The following is a 27499-nucleotide window of genomic DNA, read 5'->3' as shown; positions in this document are numbered from 1 at the left end:
AAATCTTTCTTCAGTTACATACTTTGGGATAACCACCAAGATTTTGCTCAATAAGTCTGACAACATGCTAACGGGTAGTCAATAGCCCACTTTTTAAAGCAAATATTGGTAAAGACATGCCTGGAGTATGGTTAGAGGGAGAAATATGGGGAGGGAAGTCCTGTGTGTTCTTAGGACCCTCTGACAAAAAAATGTGACGATGCGGGGCAGCGTCTATTATCGCCCCCTGATACCCCCACTCCCTCCAACCCCCCTCTCCACCGTAACTCCCATGAAGGCAGTTAACAAGGAGCTTTGAGGTCCCTGTTCTTCCACATAATCAAGAGTATTCTTTATTTGTGAGATCATTGTGAGATCATTGTATATAAAGAACTGGGGTGGGATTTCCTGGAGCAACAAAATGGCCATTGTAATGGAACTCTGTATTCCATCTGAGGAAGTGTTTGATGGCAGTTCTGTTGGACCTCTGTCTTCCTTTAGATTTTATTTTTTTAATCTGTCAGCTTTGATGTTCATGAAAGCTTTGACCTTTAGATAGTAAGAGCTTAGGGCGAAAAATGGTTTCATCTTATTTCCCTTAATCACTAAGGGTACCTTACTTAAGAATGGAACGCATGATGGGATTCAACCCATCTCTTACAACAAGCTAACATGCTATCTAGGAAAATGTACATAAAACTGAGATCCATGTTCGATACCCCCAAGAAGATAGAAGAATTTGCCTCTGGCCAAAAGGATTTTCATTTGGAAAATTGTCGTCCAGGGCACTCTTAACAATTTAACTTTTTCAAAGTCCATTGTCAGAGGAAATTAGGGAGAATTACCTGGATAAATTGTTGCATGCGTTAAGTTATGATATGATATTGATAAACCTAGATTCCTAAATGTTTCTGATGTGCTTTAAATACATTTAAGCATCCTAGAATAATTTTCGATTAATTAGATGGAATTCGAAGTTAAATTTGATATTTATTTAGTAAGAAGAGGGTATGTATTTTAAAACATATTTTAAAGGTGAGAAAATTATAAAAATAAAGATTTTGTATGTAAGTAAATACACATATCTACACCATTTGAGCTCCACATTGTCTGCAAGTAGAACTCTATACCTGCAAAGTCGTTGGATTGCTTCTGTCCACTAAGAGGCATGTTGTACCCTTTCCTGACATTACAGAATGTCAGCAGTGATTAATTTGTAAAATAAAAGTGCCAGTGCTCTCTATAGGAGGCAACTTGCACTAGTCCATTTCTCCTGTTAGCGCTGCCTAAAACAGAACCCACTTGCGAACCAAAAAAGTGTGTGGGGGGGGGGGGGCGTAATGGCCAGAGTTTCCAACTTTGGAGCTGGGTAACCACGTCGGAGTCTTGTCACTTAATCTCCCCATAAATGAATGTGTCCTTAACTGGTGCTCATGGCAAGTGCCTGTGTTAATGATTAAGTGTGGGTTCTCAGCACCGGAAAACACTGGCTCAAATTAAGCACTGAATGTCAGCATCTTACACTCAGCACTGCACATATCAGAAAACGCAACCATGAACCTCATTCTTGATGTGATAGGACGAACCACAGACAAGATAGAAAAGTAACTTTTACATTACCAGATAACAACTAATCATCCCAGCTGCTGTATCTGTGAAAGCAGCAAACTTTCAATCATGTATTCTATCTAACATCTCCAATAAACTATGTAAAAGAAATGCTGGTTCCGCCCAGGAAGGGCAGTAAAAGCAAATAACTATCAATTATTCATTCATTCTCCCTAAGATCCAAGGTATTTCAACCACAAGGCTGTCAACCATTCATTCTTTCTATCATCACATAGTAAGTATACTGCCCAGCAGTGAAACCCACAAATTATTGCCATTCATTTTCTCTAATATCTCAAGGTAATTCTACCCGAGAGCAGTGGGAAAAAAACCAACAAACTATCAAACATCCCTCAATTTTAAAATCTCAAGGTAATTATACCCAAGAGCAGTGAAAAAAGCACCAAACTACCAACCATCCCTCAATCCTAAAATCACATGGTAATTATACCCCAGAGCAGTGAACAAAACACCAAACCATCAACCATCCCTCAGTCCAACAAATCTCAAGGTAATTATACCCAAGAGCAGTGAAAAAAAGCGCTAAACTACCAACTATTCCTCCCTCCTAAAATCTCAAGGTAATTATACCCAAGAGCAGTGAAACAAAGCACCAAAACTACCAACATTCCCTCAATCCAACAAATCTGAAGGTAATTATACCCAAGAGCAGTGAAAAAAGCACCAAACTACCAACCATCCCTCAATCCTAAAATCACACGGTAATTATACCCCAGAGCAGTGAAAAAAAGCACCAAACTACCAACCATCCCTCAATCCTAAAATCTCACGGTAATTATACCCAAGAGCAGTGAAAAAAGCCCCTAACTACCAACCATCCCTCAATCCAACAAATCTCAAGGTAATTATACCCAAGAGCAGTGAAAAAAGCACCACACTACCAACCATCCCTCAATCGAACAAATCTCAAGGTAATTATACCCAAGTGCAGTGAAAAAAGAGCCAAACTACCAACCATCCCTCAATCTTAAAATCACACGGTAATTATACCCCAGAGCAGTGAACAAAACACCAAACCATCATCCCTCAATCCAACAAATCTCAAGTAATTATACCCAAGAGCAGTGAAAAAAGCGCCAAACTACCAACCATCCCTCAATCCTAAAATCTCATGGTAATTATACCAAAGAGCAATGAAACAAAGCACCAAAACTACCAACCATCCCTCAATCCTAAAATCTCACGGCAATTATACCCCAGAGCAGTGAAAAAAGCACCAAATTACCAACCATCCCTCAATCCTAAAATCTCAAGGTAATAATACCCAAGAGCAGTGAAAAAAGCACCAAACTACCAACCATCCCTCAATCCTAAAATCTCAAGGTAATTATACCGAAGAGCGGAGGCGCTAGGGGGCGCACAGCGGAATGGCTGAGTGATTGCTCAGCTCCGCCGGACGACTTGCAAAACCGCGTCTATAACCATCTATATTCCCCCAAGATCGCCGAAAAACGCGGCTTAGGGGATGTGAGGACCTCTAACCTTGAATGTGCAGAGAGACGGTGCCTTCACAGTGAGCCATTGATGTAAACCAGCAACATCCTACGAAGTTACCGGCGCCAGTGGACGAGATGGCGGCCGGCGCCGCGAGCGTCTACTAAACAACGAGATGCTGCGATCCTCTTGGCACCTATGGCTTTCCCGATGATGAACAGCAGGTACTGTCCATGTGTACACTGGATCACTGCGTGTGCAATTGTTGGATGACCGGGGACGACACGTGAAATTCCTGAGCGGCCCCTTTAAGAAATCCTACCCGGCGTTGCACAACATGGCGGCGCCCACAGGCATAGCGTGACTTGTTATCTGACCCGGAGACGTACAGCATCGGCACTGGACCTAATGGAAAGGGCACTGTGGACTGGTGCGCTTCCCGCCGAAACCAGCTCTTTGGGACAGGAGCGGGAGTAACATCCGAGGCTCGAGGGAGAACTGCGGCATGGGACTTCTGCACTCTCGACCACTAGAACACGGGATACTCTGTCCGCTGGGGTGAAGGTACGGAGTGCATTCATTAGCATCTGCCTCCCATTGTAAACTGTGTGAACCCCTGAATCCGGGTGAATGAGAAGTTTAAATCTCGGAGGCTGCCGCCTGAAATTCGGTAAAATTGCCGACGATTGCCTACAGCTACGGAGGCATTGACTTTAAGTGCAGAGAGCCGGGTGGATGCTTGGATCATGTGACGATGCGGCTGAGGCAACGTGAAGCGGATTAATGAATGGGCTAAGCACAGCATAGTGGAGCATGAGCCGGAGCAGGGAGGATATTCACGACACGAAACAGACCGCTGGCAAGAATACCTCACAGTCCTGAGGTCGTTACGCAATTAAAAGCGGATACACTCAGGGATGCTGTGCGAACAGACCAGTTGCATCGGAAAGAAATGCATGTTGGCGGCCAAGTGAACATTTAATGTACACAATTCAGAGCAGGACGGAGGGTTGAGCTGCATTAACAGAACTGATCAGGGCAGATACCCAAATCTGAAGAGCCATACCAACACACCGCCAGACAGGCTCCCTGACGGATCCTGATAGACAGGGGGACGAGGGACAGCAAAGGTGGACTCTGAAGACTGCTGTGCGGTGGGGCCCCCCGGATTCGCCACTCAAGGTGCAATTGCGGAATCAACGACCAGGACCACCAGATCCGCTCGACAGCTGGCGATTAGGGGCCCTCCTGGAACAGCCAGAATGGGAAAACCGGATAAGCAACAACAGAAAATCTCCTTCGAGAACAAGAAAACGCCAAAAAGCACAGAACACGCGCCTGAGGGGGACGGGGCGCCATCTGTGGAACCTATATCCAACATGGAGAAGATACTGCTGTCTATACAGGCAAATGTACAAGATATCAACGGTAAACTGGACAGCCTGACGTGCAGAATGGACGGACTGACAGACAAGCTGGAGAAGCATGGCGAAAGACTAGATACTGCCGAATCCAGACTATCCACAGTGGAGGATGAATCGCACGCCACGACTAGCAAATGTACAGGTATGGAGCGCGTCTTGGAGGTAATTAAAGCGAGGGAGGAGGATTTGGAAGCGCGCTCCAGACGCAATAATGTACGCATCACGGGCCTGCCAGAGTCCACAAATACGGGAAAATGGAGGTCTACGTAGAGCAACTATGCGGAGACATCTTTGGTGCAGAGGCGCTGTCTCACATTTTCATAGTCGAGAGAGCCCACAGATCCTTAGCACCCAAACCGAAACCGGGAGCGACGCCGAGACCAATTGTGGCAAGAATACTCAACTACCGTGACAGAGACACCATCATGCGGTTGGCTCGTGAAAAAGGGAAGATCACACATCAAGGAAACACCCTAGAGTTCTACCCAGATCACACGGTGGCGGTACAACAAGCGAGGAAGGAATTTGCGGCCGTTAAGACCAAACTCAGAGAGTTGGACGTGGGATATTCCATGCTGTACCCAGCGAGGCTACGTGTGACTTGGAATGACAAAGTAGTGGTGTTGCCGTCCCCAAAGGCTGCCCAGGAATTCGTTAAGAAGGTGATGCAGCAGAACAAGCAGCGAGCAAGAGACAATCAGCATACGGATTCAGACGGAGTAGAGTAAGAAGGGGGGTATAATTCTACTGGATTATGGTAAAACTCACTTTTTCTATCTCCCCAGACGCCCAGACGGCATGGACCCAAGGGTCCTCAGAATTGGAGGCTCTTTGATCATGTGCAGAGGGTCTGACCCGAACTCAGAACCCGCGCAAATAGGGGTCACTACAGGTGGACAACAGGTCTTCTAACCTAATTCGAAAAGATTTAGCGACATACACGTGATGATGGCGTTATGCCATAGGCACATAAAGGTGATCACTAAAGGGTCATTAATGCTATTCTCTGTGTAGAGGGGTGGGTACATGATTGGAAGCCAAGACGCACAAACTGTTGGCATGATACCAGTACCAACTGCATTGAACTTTTCCTACGAGGTACCGTCCTGACATCACGGAACCCCAGCTATATTGCAGGACACTGTATACTGTAACATGGGGTTGGTAATTCAGAGGGTCAGGATAAAGTGGTTCCTGAACTGTGTAGCGGGGCAGGTATAGACCCACAGTGGCGAATACCTTATGAGTCTGCTTATCTGCTGCCCCCACAGATCCTACTTTGGTTCGAGAGGTAGTAATAATGACCACTGGGGCCGAGCACATCCCGTCAAGCGTGGCATCCCTGTACCCGTTTATTTCTATCCTAAGCACTGATAATTAACAGTCGATTGCCCTGCAGGGGTCATGTACTCATATCTCTGTACTGTTAATCTGCTAGGAAATTTACGCTGGTAACCAGTGATGTATGAGGCGGTACACTTTCGCTCTACTGTGGTGATGTCCAAAATGGGGGTATCTAGACATCCAAATAATAAGTCACTATGTTTCAAGGTTCTGTTGATACTTCGGACCCACCCTCCTCTTGGGTTGATGTAACGTTACTCAGATGTGCAGTTAGACTCACTACTTGCCGGGTCCTACATAGATTCACCAGAGTACCCGGGGTCTGTGGGTGGAACCGGGATGGTTGGACAAATTACACATGCATGTAACATGAAATGCAGGTCGTCCGCACCCATTAAGTTGGGTGTGGAGTTGTGTCCCGAGCGGACCTCCAAAAGGGTAACCCCCACTACAGTTGTTTGTATTTAGCTATTTTCAGGGGAGGTTTCTGATGGGAAAGTGGCTTCGGCAGAATTGGGTTGCTGGAGTGGGTGGGGGTGGGGGGCATGGGAGAGTTGTTCAAGTTTTGAGACCGAAGCAGATACCACATGCTCCAGTACGGGGTGTCGAAGGGCGGGGGACTAATGGGGCACAATTGTTCTCACCTGGGGGTACGAATCTATGTTTTGTATCTGATTATCGTTTATTACTGAGATGGACCCCTAAGTTTTATAGATGGCACAGGTAACTGGAGGTACCAGTAGGAATCAGCTCAACCTCCTCACGTGGAATGTCAGGGGTTTAACACAGCCAAAAAAAATTCGACAGGTGTTTGCCTACTTGAAGAGATGGGAAGTGGATATAGCTGTGTTGCAGGAGACACATATTGCACCTAACACACATACATTAATGGGAGGACGTTGGTCGGAGTCCTCGTACATGGCTAACTATTCCTCTTACTCGAGGGGAGTGATCACACTAATCCGCAGAGGAGTGAACTACACGATACATAAGGTTATAAGTGATCCCAATGGCAGGTATGTTATTGTATCGGGCACACTACGTGGGCAAAAGGTAACACTTCTCAATGTGTATGGTCCGAACACGGACGCCCCAGATTTCTTCCAAGAACTATGGGTGCATCTCCGAGAGCTAGCGAACACCCATATCATATGCGGGGGGGACTGGAACGTGACGATGGAGGAAGGGGTTGACCGCTCTGCACACTCATTTGAACCACATAAACAGGCCAGAGCTAAACTTCAGCACATACTTTCAGACTTATCACTGACAGACATCTGGAGGCACAAATACCCTGATAAACCAGGAGCCACACACATCACCGCGGCCCATCATAGCTGGTCACGCTTAGACTACTGGCTAGGTACAGACGGAGTTACGTTGTGGTCACGTGAGATAAGAATCCTACCCAGGTCACTCTCAGACCACAACCCTGTGATGCTGGCTCTCGTACTCCCGAATTATACCACGCCCCCATTCAATTGGAGATTTAATTCCCGCGCACTCACAGACACGGTCTACGCAGACACTATTCACAAAGCGATCAAAGAATACTTCACACTAAACGAACCTGTGGTGGAAGACCCGGGACTATTATGGGAAGCATTCAAGGCCACGATACGTGGAGTGTGCATGAGCACCACGATAGGTATTTTAAAAGATATCCGGAGGCAAATTGAACGTTGTGAAACACGCATGCGGGAATTAGAGTTGGCCTACGAGACCACCCAAGATCTCACCCTGTTGGGCGAATTGAGAACACTGCACTCAGACCATCAGACTTTCGTAGATGACGAAATTAAGTACTTGGATAAGAAACACTCAGCCAGACTGTACGGCGAGGGTGGCAGACCAGGCAGGGTACTGGCGGACAAAATTTGTGATGGCAAGGGACACACTCCTATACTACGTATTAGAGCGGATGATGGCTCGCTCCATACACAGGCTACAGACATCTTAAAATGCTTTGCAGAAGGGTATGAGGAACTGTACAGGTCACGACCGACAGCATCGAGGGACGACATTTTTAACTATTTAGAGAATGTAGCGATAGGATGGCTGTCGGACGGACAGAGGGAGCTACTAGCGTCACCCATAACGGTTGAGGAAGTAACTGAAGTAATTGGGTCTCTCCCTAATGGGAAAGCACCAGGCCCTGATGGGTACACTAATGAATTTTATAAAAGATATGTGGACCTTATCGCCCCACACATGGTAGAAATGTATGGAGCAGCATTTGAACAGTCGGAATTACCCCCAACAATACGCGAGGCGGCGATAATAGCGCTCCTCAAGCCTACTAAAGACCCGGAGGTATGCGACTCCTATAGGCCGCTTTCACTTATCAACGCTGATTCTAAAATATTGGCGAAGTTACTGGCCACGCGACTGAAACCACTAATGACAAGTCTGGTCCTTCCAGATCAGGCAGGGTTTATACCAACGCGCTCCACTTCCCATAATACTAGATCATTATTTGCCCTTTCACATTATCTTCAACCGAACACAAAGGCAGTGGCGGTTATGCTAGACGCCGCCAAGGCCTTCGATTCCATTGAGTGGGAATATTTAATTGCTATTTTACATAGAATGGGGTTCCCCAAACGATTTGTACAGTGGGTGTCACTCATATACACCAAACCGAGTGCCAGGGTGCGCATCAATGGTTATGTATCAGATTCATTCCATATTCGACGTGGCACCAGGCAAGGATGCCCGCTCTCACCCCTGATATTCGCGCTGGCACTTGAACCACTAGCCTGTGTAATACGTCAAAACTACAAAGAATCGGCGCTTCAGTTCCCATCCAGGCCATTACATATCTCACTATACGCCGATGATATGCTGCTATATGTCCGCGACCCCAACACACATTTAAATCCAATATTGCGTGAATATATCAAGTTGGGTGGACACTCAGGTCTGGCCATAAACTGGTCCAAATCTTCCATTATACCCCTGACTGATACGACAACCCCGACGACACTGAATATCCTTTGGAGTGGCAGTCGGACCCTGTGAGATATTTAGGAGTGTTATACCATAGAGACCCCGAAGTGGTTATCAGATCTAACTATGGTACGGTGATATCCAAACTGGAAGATAAGATAACACGCTGGATACAACTGCCCCTATCATTAGCGGATCGTATAGCGATTGTGAAGATGAACATACTTCCTAAACTATTGTACCTCTTTAACAACATCCCTATTGAACCACCAGCGGAAGTCTTCCGCCGTATAAAATCGCTTGTACTGAAATTGATATGGGCTGGGAAACAGGCACGCGTCGACCTTCAGACACTAACACTTCCGTATATCAGGGGGGGTTTCGGTGTGCCGGACTTCCCACTGTACTACCTATGCGCTCAAGCGCAATACGCGGCATATTGGTTCCACAATATACCATACCTCACACACACTGCTATTGAGGAGGGGGATGCGTCACCCATACCATTGACGGCGATACTAACTCATGTCCGACAGCCCCTGCATGCGAGGGACATTAACACAGTTGACACCACCGTCAAGGCCTGGAGAAAGTTGGGACAATTAGCACATAAGACGCCGCTGTACGCGCCTGCCATGCCTTTACATCACCATCACGCTATATCGGTCACGGGGGAAGCTGTGGGCATGTCCCTACTGCGACAAGTGGGTATAGTGAAAATGGGTGACATGTTTCATGAAGGTTCATTTGTAAACACAGAAGACCTGACATTTATCCAAAATAAAACGCCCATGTTTCAGTTCACGCATTATAGGCTGAAGCGTGCAGTGCAGGTCCACTATCCATCATTTCCTACTGAACCCGCTAGCCTGAACACACTGCAGCTGGTTATTACAACACAAGATCTATCCCACCTAGTATCTAGATTATACTCCTCAGCACAGGCTGAGATACCGTACACCACTGATAAAGCCAAGGCAAGATGGGACGGGGTACTAGAGGAACCACTATCCGAAACTGAATGGCAGCAAACCTGTGCCTTAACGCAAATCCTTACTCCAAACGGTAATTTAAGAATTATTCATTACAAGTTTGTGCATCAGGCATATTATACACCAGCACGTATGTACAAATTTGGACTACAGGATAATGACAGGTGTAAAAGATGTCAGGGAGTGGGAGCAGGGTTTGCACACTTGGCTTGGTACTGTCCTGCGATACATGCTTATTGGATGGAAGTGGTAACTGCACTATCCACTATGGTGGAGGTTGAAATTGTAGGCACAATCCGCACCTGTCTGCTGGGTATAGTTCCGCAAATCAGAGCTACGCGGCGTAAATTTTGTGCCATAGCCTTGTTGCTGGCCAAGAGACAGATTGCACAATGCTGGCACAGCAAGCAAGTACCCAAAATATCCAGATGGTTGCTAGATATGGCCAGCTGTAGAGACAAACTACTGACCTACGAAGAAGAGTTGCCAGCAAGATCCAGGCCCAAAGACTTCTGGTGTTATCTCACGGACTATATTTCGTCCTTAAATACAGGCGAGGAGGATTCACCCAGGTGTGAGTGCTACTTGCTGGGAGTTGTGCAGCATTCGGCCCCTCATATCTATAGACACCCTGATACAATTTCATACTACTACTGAGCAAGGTTGCTTGTGAGAGTCTCATTTGTATGTTACTAGTTTGTTCCGTGTGTGTTTATAGTTGACAATCTACAAAATTATAAAAAGCTTTAAGACCTCATGATCTGCACTGTACTGCCGGAATTAACGTGATTATGATGAGGAATTTATGTATACCACATCGCTATATCCTGTCTATTGATTTGCAGCCGGCCCCAGGGTTGTAGGCACGTGGCTGTGTATAATTGAAAAAGTGTAATAAAGGTCTTGCAAAAAAAAAAAAAAAAAATTATACCGAAGAGCAGTGAAACAAAGCACCAAAACTACCAACCATCCCTCAATCCTAAAATCTCAAGGCAATTATACCCAAGAGCAGTGAAAACCATCCCTCAATCCTAAAATCTCAAGGTAATTATACCTGAGAGCAGTGAAAAAAGCACCAAACTACCACCCACCCCTCAATCCCAAAATCTTAAGGTAATTATATCAAAAAGCACAGAAAGAAACAAACTATAATCAATTATCCTCTGTCAGATGCCAAGATAAATAGATTGTAGAGCAGGGAAAGTGACACCTACAAACCATTCATCCTCTAATCCCTCGAGGTAGTTATACCAGAGCAGTGAAAACACCAAACTATCAACCATCCCTCAATACCAAGAGCGCAGGGAGGGAGAGAGGGAGCCAGCACCCTCCTGCCAGCTCAGCGAACCCCAGCCAGGCCGCCGACAACCTCACGAAGTGGATCAGCAACTGCGCGGACGAACTCGCCCCACTGAGGACCCCGCCCAGCAGACCCGGCAGCAAGAAGGCCCCATGGTTCACCGACGAACTCAAGAGCTCCAAGAAGAACTGCCGAGCCCTCGAGAAAGTCTGGAAAAGGGAACCGACACCGGACAACAGGACCTCCCTCAAGCTTGCCACCCGGAAGCACCACCAGCTGATCCGCGCCGCCAAGAAAACAGCATTCAAGGACCGGTTGGACAACAACGCACACAACTGCAAGGAACTCTTCAACATCGTGAAAGAGCTTTCCAACCCCAGCGCAGGAAACAACGACATCACCCCATCGCAAGACCTCTGCTACTCCCTCGCTTCATACTTCCACAACAAGATCACAGACATACACAGCAGCTTCGACAACCAACCAACGCACACCATGACCGAACAACCACCCCCCACCACCACCCTCCACGCCTGGACCCCGATCAGCACCGAAGACACCATCCGCACGATGAACTCCATCCACTCCGGATCACCGACCGACCCCTGCCCGCACCACGTCTTCAACAAGGCCGACGCGGTCATCGCACCCCACCTGCGAGACATCATCAACACATCCTTCAACACCGCCACCTTCCCGGAGAGCTGGAAGCATGCCAAACTCAGCGCTCTACTCAAGAAACCAACAGCGGACCCCACCGACCTCAAGAATTACCGCCCCATCTCGCTTCTCCCGTTTCCAGCCAAAGTCATCGAGAAGACCGTCAACAAGCAGATGGCCGCCTTCCTTGAGACGAACGGATCCCTCGACCCCTCACAGTCCGGCTTCCGAGCCAATCACAGCACCGAGACCGCCCTCATCGCCGCCACCGATGACATCCGTGCCCTGATGGACAATGGAGAAACAGCGGCCCTCATCCTCCTAGACCTCTCCGCGGCTTTCGACACGGTCTGCCACCGCACCCTAGTACGGCGCCTCAGCAACGTCGGAATCCAGGACAAGGCGCTGGAATGGATCATCTCCTTCCTCGACGGAAGAACACAGAGAGTCCGCCTACCACCATACAAGTCAGAGGCCTCCGAAGTCATCTGCGGCGTCCCCCAAGGATCATCTCTGAGCCCCACCCTCTTCAACGTCTACATGAGCCCCCTCGCGGCCATCGTACGCAAACACAACCTCAGCATAATCTCCTACGCCGACGACACCCAGCTGATCCTCTCCCTGACCAACAACCCCGCCGCCGCCAGAGCCAACCTGCACGAAGGGATGAAAGAGGTAGCCGAGTGGATGACGACCAGCCGCCTGAAACTGAACTCGGACAAGACGGAGGTCCTCATCCTGGGCTCCTCACCCTCCGCCTGGGACGACTCCTGGTGGCCTCCCGCCCTGGGCACCGCACCCAAACCGACAGACCATGCACGAAACCTGGGCTTCATCCTGGACTCCTCCCTCTCCATGACCAGGCAAGTCAACAACGTCTCCTCGGCGTGCTTCAACATCCTACGCATGCTACGGAAGATCTTCTGGTGGATCCCCACAGAGACCAGGAAGACCGTCACCCAGGCCCTCGTCACCAGCCGACTGGACTACGGCAACGCCCTCTACGCCGGCACCACCGCCAAGCTCCAGAAGAGACTCCAGCGGATCCAAAACGCCTCAGCCAGACTCATCCTCGACATCCCACGAACCAGCCACATCTCCGGACATCTGAGAGACCTCCACTGGCTCCCCGTCAGCAAGAGAGTCACCTTCCGCCTCCTCACCCACGCACACAAAGCCCTACACGACCAAGGCCCGAGCTACCTCAACAGCCGAGTCAACTTCTACGCTCCCAAACGCCACCTCCGATCAGCCAACCACGCCCTCGCCACCGTCCCCCGCATCCGAAGAGCAACTACAGGAGGAAGGTCCTTCTCCTACCTAGCCGCCAAGACCTGGAACTCCCTCCCGACCGACCTGCGCCTGACCCAAGACCACCTCTCCTTCAGGAAGAAGCTGAAGACCTGGCTGTTCGAGCAGTAGCGGCACCCCCCCCCCCCCCCCCACAGCGCCTTGAGACCCTACGGGTATGTAGCGCGCTTTATAAATGTCACTGATTGATTGATTGATTAGATCAGTAAAAGCAATATGCATTTAGCCATTCACATACTATCTCGTGGAAATTAAATTATACCAAAGAGCAGTCCCTGCAGCATTCAGCCACTCATCCTCCTTAGTATCTCGGGGTTATTGCACCACACGGTAGTAAAAACAACAATAAACTATCCATCCTGCCTGACATGGTATCTTGGTTCACCACAGAGCTGCGACAGCCGCCGTTTACTCTACCAAGGTGGCCTGGGGCTTTTCGAGGCACTTGGTAGGGTCCGGGCGGTGAGTGCTGCTCGCTGCCCCTCTATTTCGTGGAGGGAGTGCCCGGAAGGCCCCGCCCTCCATGTCTCTGGCATCTCGCTATAAACAAACCCCATCTGCTTTTACTCTGCCTCCCTCCACCCATAAGTGGATGTGACATCTCTGAGCCCCTCTCCCTGACGGCCAGGCCTTGGAGTCTGCAGGCCCAGCGCCCCGGGCCAGGCTGGGCCGTTGGCATATGTGGGAGATTCTGAGACATGTGTGAGTGTGGGAGGGGGGGGGGGTGGGCGGTGGCGTTTTACACACACTCCTTACCTGTTCAGGATCTCGTCCACCTCAACCATGCACAAAGTGCACTGGAAGGCCACACATCCCAGTAGAGGTCTCCTACAGCTGTCTCTGGGTAAAGAGACCGCGCTGGGGCAAGGGCGTCACGAGACATGATGCCAGCAGGCAAAATTGATCCCCCTGACCCCAAGATGGTCGTTAAAAGACATTCATAGTTGGGGTGGTAGTGAGCAAGTCTTACCTCTGGACCCTGGTGCCACTGCACCTGCTGCACTAACGATGGCTACTCCCTGATAAGATACTTTATACGGAAGCAGTGACATAGCGCTCCACATAAAGTATCGACGTAGCACTTGTCTCTTTCCCACCTGAAGTGTGCCGTAGCACGCCTGCCCAGTGGTAACTTTCAGTGGCTTGATAACTTTCAGCTGTTACAGTTGGCCAAAAGTGGCAGAGTTAGCACTGGAAAAATAAAATGACTGCGTGAGGCCGGGATTAGATGACAACACATGAACGCGAAGTCTCATACTAGTGTGCACACAAACCCTCACACGCCAGCTGTTAACGTATCTACAGTACACACAGTCAGTCCCAGTCCGTACACACCGCTGCGCGCCATAAATAAACTCACACCGTGCTCTACACACATTCCTCAGTCGCTGGCCCTGACAGCCCTTCCCACATCCCTGCTTGCGCAGTCATTGACCCTCGGAGCACGTTCTACAGCCCTGCTTGCTCAGTCCTGGCCCTGGGACAGAGTACCACAACCTTCCACAGCCCTGCTTGCGCAGCCGCTGGCCCTTGGAGCACTTTACGCACGCATCCCTCTCTTTCCCAAAGCCCCAAGCCCCGCACCCGTCTCTCGGGCCTACAGAGCACTCCACGGCCCTGCCTGTCCCTTGGCCCTCGCTGGCACAGACACACACGTTCACCAGCGCCAAGACTCTGCCCGCCGCAACCATGCCGCAGAGTGACAGGCACCCCCGGGGCCCTGACAGGTGCGGATGGGCTCCCTCTATAAATAGGCTTTAATCAGCGGCGGAGGCCGCGGCCACGAAGCCCTGAGGCCCAGGGGGCACGGAGTGGGGTGGAGAGACGGGAGGCTGTCACCAGAGGGGGCCGGGAGGGGTGCAGAGGGGGCCGGGAGGGGTACACGAGACAGAAAGCTCCGGAAGGCTGGAGGGCATTGGAGCAGCCAGACATGGACAGCTCTTCCTTGAAGCAAAAGTACAGTGGGGTAACTCAAATCGATGGGGTCTACTTCTGCATATAAAATGTGACGAGGCGCCCTGCTTCTTATATATCTCACAGAGAGTCATTAGCATTTGGCTAAAAGGGGGCCCACATACGGGTTGGGGGGCCCCTGAAGGGCTGGGGCCCTCCTGTGCCGCAGGCACAGTGTTACCCCCCTGGCCTGTACTGAAGTGGGAGTTTTGTGCAAAGAGTTTGTTTCTAGAGGTGGTGGGGCGTTTAGCATCTCTGCAAGCAGAATTAACCCCTTCGGTGCAGATGGGGTATATCCATCACTGAGGCAACCTAGAGGCAAACCGGGCACACACGAACTCCCGGAGACAGACGTACAGATACATAACCATAGGCTAGCGCGCGCACATTCAGACACGTGTGCGCGAGCACACATCCCAGTTGTGCATCTTAAGTGCACAATTTCCAACTGCGTATAAAATGAAGGCTCGCTATTTATTACAGTAACGCAAAGATCGCAAAATGTACACGAATGAGGAGTTAACGCTGGTAACACGGCCACCTCAGCGTCTAGAGCGATCCCCGCCTCTCTCTGCTACAGACCATCTCTCTCACAGTGCAAGGGTGTGGAGGGCTGCACTAGTGGAGAAAGTGAGGGTCGTACTACGGATGAATATGAGGCTGGGGCTGCACTGGCAGCCTGCGGAAGCTCCAGATGGTCCAGAACCAAGCGGCCCGGTTGGTGTATGGTCTCCCCCGCTTTCACCACTCCACACCCCTCCTCAAGGAGCTCCACTGGCTTCCTGTCAAGGAACGCTCCCTTTTTAAAACCGGCTGTATGGTTTTTCAGGCCCGCCAGGGCACTGCCGCCACTTTCATTTCCTCTCTGATCAACGATTATGCCCCGATCAGAGAGCTTCGGTCTTCTTCTAAATCCCTCCTGCAATTTCCCACGTTTTAAACGTAAAAAGTGGGGTGGAGCCAATTTCTCAACCTTGGCTCCCACCTTCTGGAACTCCCTCCCCGACCACCTACGTTCTGCCACACAATATTCCTCCTTCCGCAAAGACCTAAAAACGTTCTTGTTTAATCAGGCCTTCCCCTTGTAGCTTGTCCCTCCTTGCTCTGCGCCAGGTTCACTCCGTCCTCAGTTGCTGGACCTACCACTATAGCGCCAAGAAACCGTACGGTGAACGCTGCGCTCTACAAATGTTTTAAATTCAAATTCAAGGAAGACAGCTGCAACGGTGGTGAATCGGAGAAGGAAGAGGGTGCTCTTGTGGTGATGTTTTCAGGATGAAGGGATGCACCAGTGGTAAACGTAAGAACAAGTGTTGCACTACTGGTGAAGGTGAGGATGAAGAGGGCTGCACTGGTGAAGGTGAGGATGCAGAAGGCTGCACTGTTGATAATAGTGACGATGAAGAGGGCTGCATTAGCAGTGAGGTTGAGATTGCTCGAGGCTGAACTAGAGTGGAAGGAAAGGCTGGGGGGGGGTTGCTCGAGTGGTGCAGACGAGGTTGATCAAAGATGCACTAGTGGTGAATGTGAGGATGAAGAGGGCTGCACTAGTGAAGGTGAGAATGAAGAGGGCTGCACTAGTGAAGGTGAGAAGGGAGACAGCTGCAACGGTGGTGAATCGGAGAATGGAGAGGGTGCACTCGTGGTGATGTTTTCAGGATGAAGGGATGCACCAGTGGTAAACGTAAGAACAAGTGTTGCACTACTGGTGAAGGTGAGGATGAAGAGGGCTGCACTAGCAGTGAGGTTGAGATTGCTCGAGGCTGAACTAGTGGAGAAGGAAAGGCTGGAGGGGGTTGCTCGAGTGGTGCAGGCGTGGATGATCAAAGATGCACTCGTGGTGAATGTGAGGATGAAGAGGGCTGCACTAGTGGTGAGCAATGGGAAACAACCTTTACAACGCAGTCATTACATCGCACTACATTTACAACGCAGTCATTAAATCGCAACATCCTTTACAACGCATGTCACTACAACGCAGCCATTACATTGCATGTCACTACAACGCATGCCACTACAATACATGTCACTACAACGCAGGCAGGCATTACATCACAAGTCATTACAATGCATACCATTACAACGCATAGTACCCTTACACTATCCAACACTTACCCTACCGTTGCACCCCCTGGAGTTAGAATAGTAATTTTTACCCCTACACTAACCAACACTTACCTTAAATGCAATGTAATGGTATGCGTTGTAAATGTATGCATTGTAAAGGTATAATGCAATGGAATGGAATGAGTTGTAAAGGGAGTTTTGAAAAATTCGTTGTAATGGCATGCAATGTAAATGTATGCGTTGTAAAGGATGTTCCGATGTAAAAACTGTGTTGTAAAGGTATGGGTTGTAAATGTATGTGTTGTAACATCATACATTTGTGAGCAACATGTGAGAAGGGACACAGTAGAGGTGAATATGAGGATGAGGAGAGATGCACTTGTGATGGTGAGATTGACGGAGGCAATAGTAGTGGCAGCACTAGTGGCAAAGGGGAGAATGAAGAGGGCCGCAATAGTGAAAGTGATAATGAGGAGAGTGGACTTGTGATGAAGGTAGGGAAACGAGGAGGGCTGCACTTGTGAAGGTGAGATTGATGGAGGCAATAGTAGTGGCAGTACTACTACAATATTGAAAGTGATAATGAGGAGGGGTGGACTTGTGCTGAAGGTAACGAAATGAGGGGGGTTGCACTAGCGGCGAAGATAAGGATGAAGGGGGCTGCATCAATGGTAAAGGTAAGAAGAGTAGAGCAGCCATTGTGGTGAAAATGAGGTTTGAGCAGGACTGCACTAGCAGTGAACACGAGGCTGAGCAGGGCTGCACTGGCGGTGAAAATGAGGCTGAGCAGGGCTGCATTGGTGGGGAAGGTGAGGTTGTTCAAGGTGGCGTTGGGGCGAAGGTGAGGATGGTTAGAGCTGCACTAATGGTGAAGGGAAGGCCAAAGAGTGGTGCACCAGTGCTGACAGACTGGGCAAAGAGGGTCACACTAGAGTGAAAAGAAGGATAAAGAGGGCTACTCTAGTGCTGAAGGGGAGGAAGAAGAGGGTTGCGCCAGTCGTGAAGGTGTGAATGGAGAGAGGGGTGCACTTGTGGTGAAGGTGAGATTGAAGATGTGTGCACCAGGCGTACTATCAAGGATGAGTAGGGCTGTCCTAGAGTACAGATGGGGAGAGGATGAGGCCTAATGGCTAGGGCAGTCAACCTCAGATCTGGGGAACCAGGTTCGAGTCTCTGCAACGACACTCAACATGTGTGATTCTGGGCAAATCATTTAATCTTCCACAAAAAAAACGAATGTGTCCTTGTGTAACGCAATTGGAACGCAATTGGTGCTCATGTAAAGCGCTCTGATACCTCCTAGTCAGGTTCGTGCTATATAAAACTCTGAAGAAAAAAAATGTTGAGGATGAAGAGGGCTATACTGGTGCTGAAGATAAGGATAGGGGTCGGGTGTGGTGTGATGAGGAAGATGTGGGCGCGCAGATAGTTCAAGGTTTGCTCTGCTACTGCACTGCTGAGCTCGCCCCAGCCAGTGTGCAGCCACCCTCGAGACACGGCTCATCCTCAGTGCATGTGTGGCCTTGGCCCTGCGCATGTGTGGCTACTGGTGCCTCCACCCATCACCTCTGCTAAAGATGTCTAGAACAGTGTGGCTCTCCTGTCCCCGCCGCTGCCCACCCAGGACTTCATTCAGGCATTCATCAGGAGACAATGAATGCCAGGAACATGGTTATTCAGCTTTTTAAGGATTCTATGCTAACCACTGTGCCAATCACAAAATCAATGTCTGTTTGTGCTGTGAAAACACTCACACCTGTGCCTTTTATTGTGAACATGTGAAATACATCCATGTGCACCTGTGGCACATAATGATTCAGTATAACGACAAAAGCTGACAGACAAGTCTAATAAAGGTAGAGATCACAAAACTTGTGAATAATTCCCAGTGTATAGATTCCAATTTGTAATCTTCAGAACATATGAGGTATGTCAAAGAAAATCACGAGCGTCCCATATTTGGCGTAGAGCAGGTATGAATAATTCCTGGTAAACATTTCTTAAGACTGACAGAAATGCAGACGACAGCATGATAACCCAAACCGGTTATGGGGGCCAAATATGGAACTCTTGTGATTTTCTTTGACACACCTCATATATTCTGATGATTGCAAATTGGAATCTATACACTGGGAATTATTCACACATTTTGTGAGCTCTACCTTGATGAGATTTTCCTGTCAGCTTTTGTCATTATACTGAATCATTATTTCTTATGCAAGCCCTGAAGAAGTCCTCTGGGACGAAACGTTTTGGCTACGGTTGTTTCTTTTTAAAGAAGATTATGAATAAAGAAAATTGATACAAGACCTGCTGAATGGATCTGAAATGTTGTCAATTTTGACTTGTGCTGTTATTGAGTGGAGTGCTGGATCATTTTGATTTGTCAAACATCAGAAAAGTAACCATTTTTAGATCAATATGGACTGCACCACAAAGAGTCTAGCCCACAGTGCCAGCAGTACCTCCTTCAAGCAACCCCCAACCAATCACAAGCCCAGACATCACCGGTCCACCGAGAACATCTTAAAACGACCAACTTCAACAAGAAACACAATGTTACATAAACAGCAAATTCACGCTAATAATGGAAAATATATGGCAATTCTAGTATGTTTTAACATCTAATCCTTTACCCTCCCCACTCACAAGGCACGGTAGCCACCCACCTACCACCCGAACATGTGGCACTTGTTTCAGCCCTGCTGGGCCTCATCCTGAGGTGGAGGTGAGACCTTGCACCTTACGACAAAATGGAGGTCTATGATTGCAGGGTGCTCCCTATCCGGCGCATACACTCACCCTACCAGCTTCGACATCAGCTCAAGCTCCGATCAAACCAACTGTAAAGAGGGGGGTGAGTACTGGCAGCGCTAGCCGAGGAGTCAGACCCTGCAGATTGTACCATCCAATCAAAGGGGGGGGGGGGTAATCTGGCACACGTGGACCTTTCGCCCTTCTCACTGGATCGAAGCAAATCTCCCACCGTTCCACCGAAACCCCCAAAAAGGCATCTTTCATGCGCAATAACGCAGAGCGACTATTACAGCGATCGCCTGGAGAAGCCAGAGGAGGTAAGTCGGCAGCTCTGACCGTTACGCCACACCCTTCACTAGAAGACGCTGAGTCAGTGCTTGGTCGCCTGTGGGTTTAGGCGCTACGGAGGTATCGATAATACATACAAAATACCTGCGTGGGGAGGGTGAAAATGACTCGTCAACCTGTGAGTTTTTTAAAGAGGTTTCAGTTGCAAAAGGTGGAAAAAACGAGAAGCGGGGTGCGGGCTGGCCTGGGTGCGGGGCGGGCGCGGGGTAAAAGCTTGCGTGTAGTCTGCCAACTACATATCACGGCAGCTGGCACAGAGGAAGTGGGCAGGGCGAGTGCCTCAAACAAGGGCTGAAAACTTGATGAAAGAAACGACAGCTACAAGTCCATCCTCCAGAGGGAGGGGGGTAAGAGTAACGCAAGCAGGTGCCGGGGTCTTGAAGAAGGGAAGGGGCATCAAAAGGCGAGGAGGTAAGGGGGCAACGAACCAGCTGATGGGCTCCGAGGAACTCTGAGTGGAAGGAAAAAGGGGAGGGAAAGAATGAGATCATAGAGCAAAAAGGGGCGCGAGGGTAACGGGACTGAGGGAAGACTTGGGACTTCTAGAAGGAAGGGAGGGCCCCATCGGGAGAGGAGAGAGAGAGCCAGAAGGTCACAGGGTTCTAATGAGGTGCACAGGGTCCAGATACACCTGTCCGGGCCTGCACAGGGGTCGTACTACCACGGGTGCTTTCCGGAGGCACCCCCGCGCCCAGGCTCCAGGACCGGCCCATTCCATGCAGCGCTTCCCGTCAGACGGACCCACCGCCCATAAAGAGGGGCGACTCTCGGCCTGTCACTCTGTGCCCCGCCCGCCCTTCCCCTTGTGAAGGACATTACTCCGTACATCGGGGCTCATTCCATAAAGTACAAGCAAAGGAAACATGTTTTACATAGATGCTGAATGTAGATACACCCCCATGCCTGTCTGTTCCACTGGCCATTGCACCAACCCAGCCTCTAACGTAGTTCTCAAATGTTTATTTAATGACAGCGCCTTTATCCGGCTGGCTTTATTCTCACGCTGTGACCACGCCCTCTTGTCAGACCTGGCAGCACGCGCTCCGAGGCCGCTGCAGCCTCAGACATGTGTTCACCGTTTCAGCCCCGCTCCAAAAACCGACCGTATGTCAAAAATACTTTTATTTGATTTATAAAAATCATAAAAGGGTGGGTCTTACCACCATACAAACAGCATATACGTCAAAAGCTCAGCATGAAAACAAAATTAAAATCACCAAAAAAAATCATAAAGTTAAAACCTAATCTTGACAGGTTTAGACAAATACACAATCACAGTATACTATTATAAAAATGTGGCTGAGGGAAGACAAGGCTGTCTCGTTGGAGCTGCTAAACAACTAATAATTGGTCTAGGAAAAAAGCGAGAACTTTGGGGAACGAATGAGTTTGGTGAAAAATGCACATTTTAACTTAGAAAGGAGAACACAACCTAGAGAGGTGAAAGCGAGGGAGTAACCATTAGGAGGGGGAGTGGGAGACCTGGGGCAGCCGTGATTAGGCCGGTTGGCCGAAGTCATCGTTAATTATTTCCTTGTTTTCTAGCTCTTTTGCAGCATGAGCCAGGAATTTTATGGTTTTGCAGGCTAATTGTATCCGGGACCCGCTGAGGCATTCTATCACAGCCGCCCTACAAGTTCTCACCTGGGCTTCTCTTAGAAGTGGTAGCAAAAGCGTCTTCCTTGTTTTCTGCAATGCAGGGCATATGCATATTAGATGCAATAAAGACTCCGTGGGGTTGCCACAGAGACGACAGGCAGAAGTTGACCAGGACCGTTGCCAATTGGGGGTGAGGTCTTTACTCAAGAAGCATCCCAGCCTCAGAAGGCTTAATTTCCTCTTATAGTAGTCCCTAAAGCAGTCTTGCAAATATGGCTGAGGTTTCAGATGTTTGTAAGTTGACAACACGATCCAGGCATGGCTTTTTCCGGCCACTGCGGCTTTGTCCATTAGCAGTGATGCTTGTTTGATGGCTTTGTTGGTGAATTGTTTAAAGGCGTTGTATGATATGGGTGAAAGCCAGGTTTCTTCCAGCTTTAACGAAACCAGCGCTTGCCTGAGAGATTTGTATATTGAATTTGTAGATCCGGCCTGTTTTTCTACCTCTAGCCAGCAGAGATGTGCTAGGGTATCATCTTCAGCATCCCTCATGCGCCAGTAGTATTTGGCCAGAGCACCTTGTCTTGCCGGAGTCTGATTAGTTAGTCCATATTCTAAGCGTATTTGGGCTTGTGAGATGTGTCTTGGAATTGAGAAGAGGTTTTTAAACAGTCTGGATTGGGCTAGATTTAGCACTGTGGAGTCCCTGGTTGCCATCATTTCCGAGCCATATGTAAGCGATGGCAGGAATTTGGCAGCTACGATCTTTAGCAAATGGCCGGTAGAACTGCCACTTAGGTGTGTTTGTATAGTTTTAAAGGCGAATTGAAGCTGTTTGGCTTTTGATTTCCCCAGTTCTAAGTGGTGATTGTACTTTAATTGATGGTCAAGTAAAATGCCCAAATATTTATATTTATCCACCTGTGTCAATTTGGACGAATTTATCCTCCATACGAATTTTGTTTTTTTATTTCTGAGGCTGGGGAAGCATAAGATATTTGATTTTTTGAGGTTTATGGTTAATTGTGCTTTGGTGATATATGACGCGAGTTGGGAAATCAAACGTTGTAGGCCGATCGGGGTTTTAGAGAGAAGCACAATGTCGTCTGCATATTGTAGACTAACAATGGATGTTTGTCCCAGTTTTGGTGGATCTCCCTGGATTGTACGTAGATCACTTTCTAGGTCTGCGGTGTAGATGTTAAAAAGGCTGGGGGCCAACACGCAGCCTTGTTTTAGGCCATTCAAGGTTGTGAATTTCTTTGTTAAACTTCGGCCATCTCCTTTTTTTATTTGAACCCAGGTATGCGAGTATAACTCTATTATTGCTCCCAATAGCTTTGACGGCGCGCCCCAGGCTTTCATTTTGGCCCAAAGTTTAGATCTGGGGACTTTATCGAAAGCCGCTGTCAAGTCTAAAAAGCAGGTGTAAAGTGTGGAAGAGCTATCGATTGCCTTTTTAGCCAGTAAGGTTAGCGCGGATAAGTTAGTGAGAGTGCCCATTCCTGCCCTAAAGCCTGTTTGTGTCGGTGGGATTAGCCCTTTTCCGTTGACCCAGAGTTCCAGGTCTACCAAAAGATTGGATGCGTAGATCTTGGCCTCTACGTCTATTAAGGCTATTAGCCTATAGTTATTTGGATCTGAGCGGGCTCCTGATTTATGTATCGGATGTAAAATACTGCCCCTCCAAGAATCCGGAATACTCCCGGTGCTTAAGCTGTGGCAAAACAAAGGGGATAGTTGGCTGGCCCAGAACTTTGGATCTTGCCTGAATAAGGCGTTGGGGAGGCCGTTTGGACCAGGGGCTCCATCTGCTCTCAAGTTTTTTATGATGATCAGTACCTGCGTCGTCGTGATTTGATCGGATTCTCCTGTATGCTCCACTGTCAGTGGTTTGCAGGTGACTTTAAGGTCGGGGAACTTTGATTCTGCCATTGTACTCAGGCTTTGAGTTGTAGTAGTCTCAGATGGTGGTGCCAGTGTGTTATCAGTGGATGTATCGTGGGTGAGGTTGTATAGTGAGTCAATGTGGCTGCACCAGAGTTGGTCGGTCATATCTGAATTAAACTGCCGATGTTTGCCGTTTAGCATGAAATTTATTTTTGCCCAAAAATCTTTGCAGTTCCGCTGTTTGCTTGCATGGAGTATAGTGCACTCTAGTTTTTCCATGTGCATTCGTTTGGCCGACCGTTACTTTCTTTATATTCCTATCATTGACCCAGCATGACCCTCAAATATCTTCCAAAGGCTAAAATGGAGGTGCATTTTTATAAATTCGAGTTATCATTTAGCACGGACTTAGTTCTAAAAGTCAGAGGATCGGTGGGTGCAGAGTTCGGGAACCCTGTAGGACTGCACAGTGCCTGGGACGCACCTACTGTGTGCGTGGGGTGGCGGTGAGCATTTGTCTGTCTGTACATATTCACACAATGGACAGGGTGATAGACAGCTTGGAGGCCACGCACACTGTCAGGGGCCTTGGAGGTCCGGTGCTTGTGCACGTCACGCTCACCTGAGGCCAGTCTCCGAGTAAACGTCATCCGTTGAGCTGGTCACCCCTGCACTCTTCCCAGCCACCGAACACACCATGTAGCTGGCCGCCCCATGACCCCTCTCCTCCATACGGGATATGTCCTTTATTACATTGGTTGGTTGACCCCTTGCACCACAGCTAGCCAGCCGGCGTGTGTCCGGCCCATGGGCCAGTTCGTAATGGAGACCCTTCTAGGCCTTACCAGAAAGACAACGTTCTCTATGTATTCCGTTATACTACAGCAACTCATACTCCCCACAAGATAGAAGAACAAGTGCACTGCACCCCCTCAGCCAGTGACCCCCACCCACCGGGCTCACCTCAGTGCTTTTTTCCGTTCACAAAGGACACCATCCCGGGACCCGGGGTACTCTTCGGGGCTTCACCTCCCCCCTCGGGCTGGACCATGGGCTCTGTGAACACAAGGCTCGCGCGGCCCCGCCCACTCCCGTACTGCAATGCTCACTGTGAACAACCTGCTAGGTGTACCCCGGCTCTCTCCCCTTCGCCCCTAGGCCGGTCCCTGCACCTTTCTAGCTCGGACCCTCAACCCAGGCCGACAACCATCCTAAACTGACCTACGGATGCCATCAATATACCACCCCCCCCCCCCCCCCCCCCCCACCCAGGCCAATCCCCTCGGAGTCGAACTTTCACCTAGGACTACCAGCTTGACGTGCTCTCAATTAATGCTCCCCAGACACAGGTGGAGGGCTCCCAGCCAGACTCTTCCTCCTGGCCAGCCTCCCAGGCTCGCCTATGGACAACACCAGCTTCGGATGCTCTCGCCCCCTCCCCCTTGTGAGTGGGTCTCTTTCCCTCCAAGCCAGTTCCCTGAAGTTCACCCATACAGGTAGAAGTGCCCCCAGCCTCTCCTCCCCAGGCCAGCACCCTGACTCACCTATGGACTCCGAGTAGATGTGATCCAGCATCCCCTCCCCTAGGCCAGTACCCTCTTTCACCTATGGGCGCACTCGCTTTACATGTCCTCTGACACTCCTACATTTGAACCTGGGTCTATTACCCTCCAACCAGTCCCCTCAAGATGACACATACCAGACTGCTGTGTCCTCCCCAGGCCAGTGCCCCTGGCTCACCTATGGATGCCAGGTAGAACTTGTGACCCAGCCCCCTGGCTCACCTATGGAAGCCAGCTAGAAGTGCCCCCAGCCACGCCCAGCCCCTGTCTCACCTATGGACACCAGGTACAGGTGCCCCCAGCCCTCGGCTCACCTATAGACACCAGCTTGATGTGCTCCCGGTCCAGGAACTCGAGCGCCACGGACACGTTCTCGAGCTTCATCTGCCGGAAGTTGGGCCGCTGGTGGTACTTGCGGTACATCTTCTTCTGGCTCAGCACCTCGAGCAGCGCGATGAGCTTCAGGCCGTCGGTCAGGTCGCGCTGCAGGTCCCCGATGTGCTTGTGCATGCACTTGAGGTGCTCGTTGCACCAGCGCGTGAAGGTGTTCTGCTGGATCTTCTTCCAGGGCGCGTCCTCGGCCAGGTCCTTCTCCGTGGCCGGCATCTCGTCCGCCTCCTCCTCGGGGTACAGCAGCTGCGGCGACGCCGCCGGGTCCGAGTAGTAGCTGTTGTTGCTCATGGCGACGGGGCCTCTTTATCGGGGATCGCAGAGGGAGGGAGGGCTTCAATTTAGCACGGTGTGAGCGGGGCCAGTCCCTGCGGCTGGGCTGAGCTCAGGGCACCGAGGTCCGGGCTGCGAGAGGTCCCTCCTTCCCTCTGCCCTTCTCTTTCCTTCTTTTTACTTTAATTCCCTCTTTTAGTTTATTCTTCTTTCTCACTTATTTTCTTTCTTCGTTTGTTGTATTCCCCTTTTATGGGGTTCCTTGCCCAGATCCCAATAGGTTATTAGAATTCCCTCAAATTCAAAACTCAAAGGGTTCCTATAAATTCCTGTGTTCTTCTTTCAGAAAGTTGGCAGCGAGTGGTTGCAGAGCGTGGGCCGGTTCCCCTCCCACCCTGGCTGAGTGCCTCCTGGTTGCCGCTTGTTCTCTTCGCTCTTTCGGTTTCTCCTCGGAGTACAATCTTCTTTGCCTTTTTTAGAGCAGAAAAGTTTCCACGCCGCCAGATAGTGGTTTTGTTGCTGGCAGGATTCCCTCGGAAGCGGGCTCGGGATACAAGGCAGTGAACGGGGGACCGGGAAGCGCCAGCGCCAAGATCACACGGAGGGATGAGGAAGCGCTGAGAGGGAGCGAGGGGAGGCTGAGCTCTGCCCAGGGGTGTACCGCGCACACTGGTGCATTAAAGTGAGCGGCGGTGCAGGAGGAAGGTTTTTAAGAAAGCTGCTGAGCTGGTCGCCCCCTCCCGCCCCCACGTCAGAGCCATGGCGTCCCAGGAATGCCTCTGCCATGACCATATACAACGAAGGGATGAGCGGGCGCTAATCCCCCTCCCCCGCATCACTGCGGGCGCTAAGGATAGCCAGGGGCGGGCCAGGCTCCCCCATGACATCCTGGTGTATTTTTAGCGTTCCCGATTCAATGCTGGGCTACGGGAGAGACCACCGTCCCAGCCCCCGCTTTGTGTGAGGAGCGGTGACGTGAGGGGCCCCTTGCCAGCGCTGACATATGCCAGCCACAGGTGGCACCGACCCCAAGCTCCCGTCTTCCTTCCCTACCCCCAGGTCCGGTCCCGTCAATCACTTGCTGAGAGTGGGGGACCAGATCACACAGGCAACTTTAAACCCCGCCCAGTGGAGGCCGGGCGCGTCACCAGGACCCCGTCCCCAGGTGTCTCTCTCGCTCTCTGGTCTTCCGGAACAGCAGGGAGCCTCCTCAGATTCCTAGCACCGAGACAGGAGAGACGGTCGGGAAAGGGACTACAGTCAGGGGAGAGGCACGGCCGCGCAGGGTCAAAAGGGGCCGACGTCTCTGAAACAGGACACAAGAAACAGGATGTCCCTGTTCCCTCACATTGTCAAAGGAGGAGGGGGCTCCGCCCCCCCCCCCCCCCGCCCACCCTCTACATTACGACTAGAGCTGGCATCTGTACTTGTTCCATCCAACTCATACAGAGCAGGCATTTCTACCCAGCCCCCTTGCCACCTGGCTTGGGAATTAGGAGCTGGCATAACCCCCCCCCCCCCGCCCCCAGAGTAGGCATCCTTATCTGCCCGCCGCCTCGGCTCACATCATCCCTTCCCTCCACTCGCACACAGGAGACACCCCTGCAAGCCTCACTCCAGAGCAGACATTCCTGCAAG

The 27499-nt window shown here is 50.1% G+C and overlaps 1 protein-coding gene across 4 annotated transcripts in view; it reads right to left on the bottom strand.

The window, feature by feature from the left end:
* FLNC (filamin C) overlaps positions 1-26545 on the bottom strand; it is a 211156-nt gene extending 184611 nt beyond the window's left edge. For all 4 annotated transcript variants that reach the window (XM_086918860.1, XM_086918861.1, XM_086918862.1 and 1 more), the window contains exon 1: positions 25513-26545. In XM_086918860.1, the coding sequence (XP_086774986.1) occupies positions 25513-25879 (367 nt within the window). In that variant the 5' untranslated portion in view covers positions 25880-26545. The remainder of the gene's footprint in view (positions 1-25512) is intronic.
* Between the last annotated feature and the right edge of the window lie 954 nt (positions 26546-27499).

This window comes from Lissotriton vulgaris, chromosome 1_1 (assembly GCF_964263255.1).
Source record: "Lissotriton vulgaris chromosome 1_1, aLisVul1.2, whole genome shotgun sequence".
Classification (NCBI taxonomy): Eukaryota; Metazoa; Chordata; class Amphibia; order Caudata; family Salamandridae; genus Lissotriton; species Lissotriton vulgaris.
Note: the sequence above shows the minus strand (reverse complement) of the source record. Positions and strands in the feature narration are given on the sequence as shown.